Below are 4,973 nucleotides of genomic sequence, written 5' to 3' on the forward strand. Positions count from 1 at the left end.
TAAAGTGTAGTTGTTTATTTGGGCTTGTTTCTAAAGTGTAGTTGTTTATTTGGTCTTGTTTCTAAAGTGTAGTTGTTTATTTGGTCTTGTTTCTAAAGTGTAGTTGTTTATTTGGTCTTGTTTCTAAAGTGTAGTTGTTTATTTGGTCTTGTTTCTAAAGTGTAGTTGTTTATTTGGTCTTGTTTCTAAAGTGTAGTTGTTTATTTGGTCTTGTTTCTAAAGTGTAGTTGATTATTTGGTCTTGTTTCTAAAGTGTAGTTGTTTATTTGGGCTTGTAGTTGTTTATTTGGGCTTGTTTCTAAAGTGTAGTTGTGTATTTGGTCTTGTAGTTGTTTATTTGGTCTTGTTTCTAAAGTGTAGTTGTTTATTTGGTCTTGTTTCTAAAGTGTAGTTGTTTATTTGGGCTTGTTTCTAAAGTGTAGTTGTTTATTTGGTCTTGTTTCTAAAGTGTAGTTGTTTATTTGGTCTTGTTTCTAAAGTGTAGTTGTTTATTTGGTCTTGTTTCTAAAGTGTAGTTGTTTATTTGGTCTTGTTTCTAAAGTGTAGTTGTTTATTTGGTCTTGTTTCTAAAGTGTAGTTGTTTATTTGGTCTTGTTTCTAAAGTGTAGTTGTTTATTTGGTCTTGTTTCTAAAGTGTAGTTGTTTATTTGGTCTTGTTTCTAAAGTGTAGTTGTTTATTTGGGCTTGTTTCTAAAGTGTAGTTGTTTATTTGGTCTTGTTTCTAAAGTGTAGTGTTTATTTGGTCTTGTTTCTAAAGTGTAGTGTTTATTTGGTCTTGTTTCTAAAGTGTAGTTGTTTATTTGGTCTTGTTTCTAAAGTGTAGTGTTTATTTGGTCTTGTTTCTAAAGTGTAGTGTTTATTTGGTCTTGTTTCTAAAGTGTAGTTGTTTATTTGGTCTTGTTTCTAAAGTGTAGTTGTTTATTTGGTCTTGTTTCTAAAGTGTAGTTGTTTATTTGGTCTTGTTTCTAAAGTGTAGTTGTTTATTTGGTCTTGTTTCTAAAGTGTAGTTGTTTATTTGGTCTTGTTTCTAAAGTATATTTGTGCTTGATTCCTAATATTGTTTCCACCCAGTGAGTCTCACACATTTCCTTGTCCAGATGAATTTTGTCACATTATAATAAAATACCTTTAACATCTAAAACTATGTTGTGCCTCCAGGGACCCCCCAGGGACCCCCAATACAAGATTATTATTTTGTGTTGTTTTAGAGAAATTCAAAAAATATTCCACATTTGTCATTTTTTTCCCCCCAATTTTTAAATATCAGATGTACAAGCTCACAACAGTTCACAGCTCACACAGTTTGTAGTTTGTAGATCTGCTATTTTGGCCAAATGGCCCTATAGTATAGTAAACTACAGTCGCTTTCTTCTGGGCTTGTTTTCATGGAACTGGTTGCTTGCTTGTTTCTCTCACGCGACCTGGCAACACGGATGTTGACAGTTTTTTTAACAGTTTCCCGTGCGCGTGCGCGCGCGGCCACGGCGGCGGCGCGGAAACTCAACCGTCATGACGGTAGAATTCATATTTAACACTTTTATACTTTATAATTAATTCTCTGGAGTTGCTGTAGTAGAAGGTGAGTGAATCCTCTACATGTTCACTGTTTACATGTTGAGACACTTGATGACAACCTTAGTCTTTGATTGAAATATCTATTAACAGTTTGCAGAATTACAGTACATTTCAAGCACAAGACTGTTAACTGTGAGTGGACGACCCAATTAAGCATTACACTTGTTTACAAGAGGGTCCACCTTGTTCAATTCATCAAAACGTACAAATAGACACTTCTATATAGCCACAGTGTTTTATTAAGCTGCCAGGGGCAGGTGGGCAACCCTTAGTGTTTTATTTAGCTGCCAGGGGCAGGTTGGCGACCCTTAGTGTTTTATTTAGCTGCCAGGGGCAGGTGGGCGACCCTTAGTGTTTTATTTAGCTGCCAGGGGCAGGTGGGCGACCCTTAGTGTTTTATTTAGCTGCCAGGGGCAGGTGGGCGACCCTTAGTGTTTTATTTAGCTGCCAGGGGCAGGTGGGCGACCCTTAGTGTTTTATTTAGCTGCCAGGGGCAGGTGGGCAACCCTTAGTGTTTTATTTAGCTGCCAGGGGCAGGTGGGCAACCCTTAGTGTTTTATTTAGCTGCCAGGGGCAGGTCAAGGTTCAAGGTCTTTATTAAGACCCACTAAGGGTGGGTGACCCTTAGTGTTTTATTCGTTCTGTAAATCAGCAAAGTGTAGATTTTTATGTTAGACATTGAGGGAAATTAAGATTCTTTTTCCACAACTGCCTGATTACATACACTGTATACATGCAACCTAATGTAATATTGGTGTGTGTGTGCGTGTGCGTGCGTGCGTGCTGCAGTGACATGCAGAGGCCTGCGGGGGGCGTCAGGGTTGCGGTAGCGGCTCTCTGCAGACTGCTCTCGGCAGTGGGCGTGGTCCGTGTTCCGTCTGCAGAATCCTTCAGGAGAGCCAAACTCAACACGGCTGGAGCACAGCTGGTAGGTTACCCTGTTACCCTGATACCCTGGAGCACAGCTGGTAGGTTACCCTGTTACCCTGATACCCTGGAGCACAGCTGGTAGGTTACCCTGTTACCCTGATACCCTGGAGCACAGCTGGTAGGTTACCCTGTTACCCTGATACCCTGGAGCACAGCTGGTAGGTTACCCTGTTACCCTGGAGCACAGCTGGTAGGTTACCCTGTTACCCTGATACCCTGGAGCACAGCTGGTAGGTACCCTGTTACCCTGATACCCTGGAGCACAGCTGGTAGGTACCCTTTTACCCTGATACCCTGGAGCACAGCTGGTAGGTTACCCTGTTACCCTGGAGCACAGCTTGTAGGTTACCCTGATACCCTGGAGCACAGCTGGTAGGTACCCTGTTACCCTGATACCCTGGAGCACAGCTGGTAGGTTACCCTGTTACCCTGATACCCTGGAGCACAGCTGGTAGGTTACCCTGTTACCCTGATACCCTGGAGCACAGCTGTTAGGTTACCCTGATACCCTGGAGCACAGCTGGTAGGTTACCCTGTTACCCTGATACCCTGGAGCACAGCTGGTAGGTTACCCTGTTACCCTGGAGCACAGCTGGTAGGTTACCCTGTTACCCTGATACCCTGGAGCACAGCTGGTAGGTTACCATGTTACCCTGATACCCTGGAGCACAGCTGGTAGGTTACCCTGATACCCTGGAGCACAGCTGGAAGGTTACCCTGTTACCCTGATACCCTGGAGCACAGCTGGTAGGTTACCCTGTTACCCTGATACCCTGGAGCACAGCTGGTAGGTTACCCTGATACCCTGGAGCACAGCTGGTAGGTTACCATGTTACCCTGATACCCTGGAGCACAGCTGGTAGGTTACCCTGATACCCTGGAGCACAGCTGGTAGGTTACCCTGTTACCCTGATACCCTGGAGCACAGCTGGTAGGTTACCCTGTTACCCTGATACCCTGGAGCACAGCTGGTAGGTTACCCTGATACCCTGGAGCACAGCTGGTAGGTACCCTGTTACCCTGATACCCTGGAGCACAGCTGGTAGGTTACCCTGATACCCTGGAGCACAGCTGGTAGGTTACCCTGTTACCCTGATACCCTGGAGCACAGCTGGTAGGTACCCTGTTACCCTGATACCCTGGAGCACAGCTGGTAGGTACCCTGTTACCCTGATACCCTGGAGCACAGCTGGTAGGTTACCCTGATACCCTGGAGCACAGCTGGTAGGTTACCCTGTTACCCTGATCTGTGGATTCAGATTTTACAGGGGCCAGTTTCGAATTGCAGCCGTCCGTAGGTGCCCTTTGAGAGAAGGAGTCATGTGATTCACATGTCCTAACGACTGTTGGTAGGGCGTTCCACATTTTGGTGGCATAGGAGCGAAATTATTTTAGTCCCTTATTTGTGCCGAATCTGGGTTGCACATCGTTTGTTGACAGCTGGTGTGTACATTGTGTGTGTGCGTGTCTGTGTGCGCGTGCGTGTGCGTGCGTGTGCGTGTGTGTGTGTGTGTGTGTGCGTCATTTCAGGAGGAGGAGTTTTGGAATCTGTTGTTCAACATCCTGTGTAAAGCTGAGGTCATTTCCTGTGGAGCACAGGAAGAGGAAACACAAGGTTTGTAAAAATCACACCCGTGTGAAGTGAGGGGCGCTCTTACATCATCATGACGTAACATTCTAAGTCTATTTGCTCAGAAGACACATATGACGTACAATTCTTCATTTATTGTCAATGGGATTTAATGTTTGTGTAGCTGAATATAGGAGGGGCTAGCGCCCTATAAATCTACACTATAGCTGAATATAGGAGGGGCTAGCGCCCTATAAATCTACACTATAGCTGAATATAGGAGGGGCTAGCACCCTATAAATCTACACTATAGCTGAATATAGGAGGGGCTAGCGCCCTATAAATCTACACTAATAGCTGAATATAGGAGGGGCTAGCGCCCTATAAATCTACACTATAGCTGAATATAGGAGGGGCTAGCACCCTATAAATCTACACTATAGCTGAATATAGGAGGGGCTAGCGCCCTATAAATCTACACTATAGCTGAATATAGGAGGGGCTAGCGCCCTATAAATCTACACTATAGCTGAATATAGGAGGGGCTAGCGCCCTATAAATCTACACTAATAGCTGAATATAGGAGGGGCTAGCACCCTATAAATCTACACTATAGCTGAATATAGGAGGGGCTAGCACCCTATAAATCTACACTATAGCTGAATATAGGAGGGGCCAGCGCCCTATAAATCTACACAATAGCTGAATATAGGAGGGGCCAGCGCCCTATAAATCTACACAATAGCTGAATATAGGAGGGGCTAGCACCCTATAAATCTACACTATAGCTGAATATAGGAGGGGCTAGCACCCTATAAATCTACACTATAGCTGAATATAGGAGGGGCTAGCGCCCTATAAATCTACACTATAGCTGAATATAGGAGGGCCTAGCACC

At 44.3% G+C, this 4,973-nt stretch overlaps 1 protein-coding gene across 2 annotated transcripts in view; it reads left to right on the forward strand.

Annotated features, from left to right (window-relative positions):
- The first annotated feature begins 969 nt into the window (after window positions 1-969).
- tedc1 (tubulin epsilon and delta complex 1) overlaps window positions 970-4,973 on the forward strand; it is a 49,533-nt gene continuing 45,529 nt past the window's right edge. The window contains exons 1-3 of one of the 2 annotated variants that reach the window (XM_079531121.1): window positions 970-1,579; window positions 2,365-2,503; window positions 4,036-4,120. In XM_079531121.1, the coding sequence (XP_079387247.1) occupies window positions 2,369-2,503; window positions 4,036-4,120 (220 nt within the window). In that variant the 5' untranslated portion in view covers window positions 970-1,579; window positions 2,365-2,368. The remainder of the gene's footprint in view (window positions 1,580-2,364; window positions 2,504-4,035; window positions 4,121-4,973) is intronic. The other variant, XM_079531120.1, reaches the window with a different exon arrangement.

Source organism: Electrona antarctica, assembly GCF_951216825.1.
Source record: "Electrona antarctica genome assembly, contig: scaffold_72, whole genome shotgun sequence".
In the NCBI taxonomy this organism is placed as follows: Eukaryota; Metazoa; Chordata; class Actinopteri; order Myctophiformes; family Myctophidae; genus Electrona; species Electrona antarctica.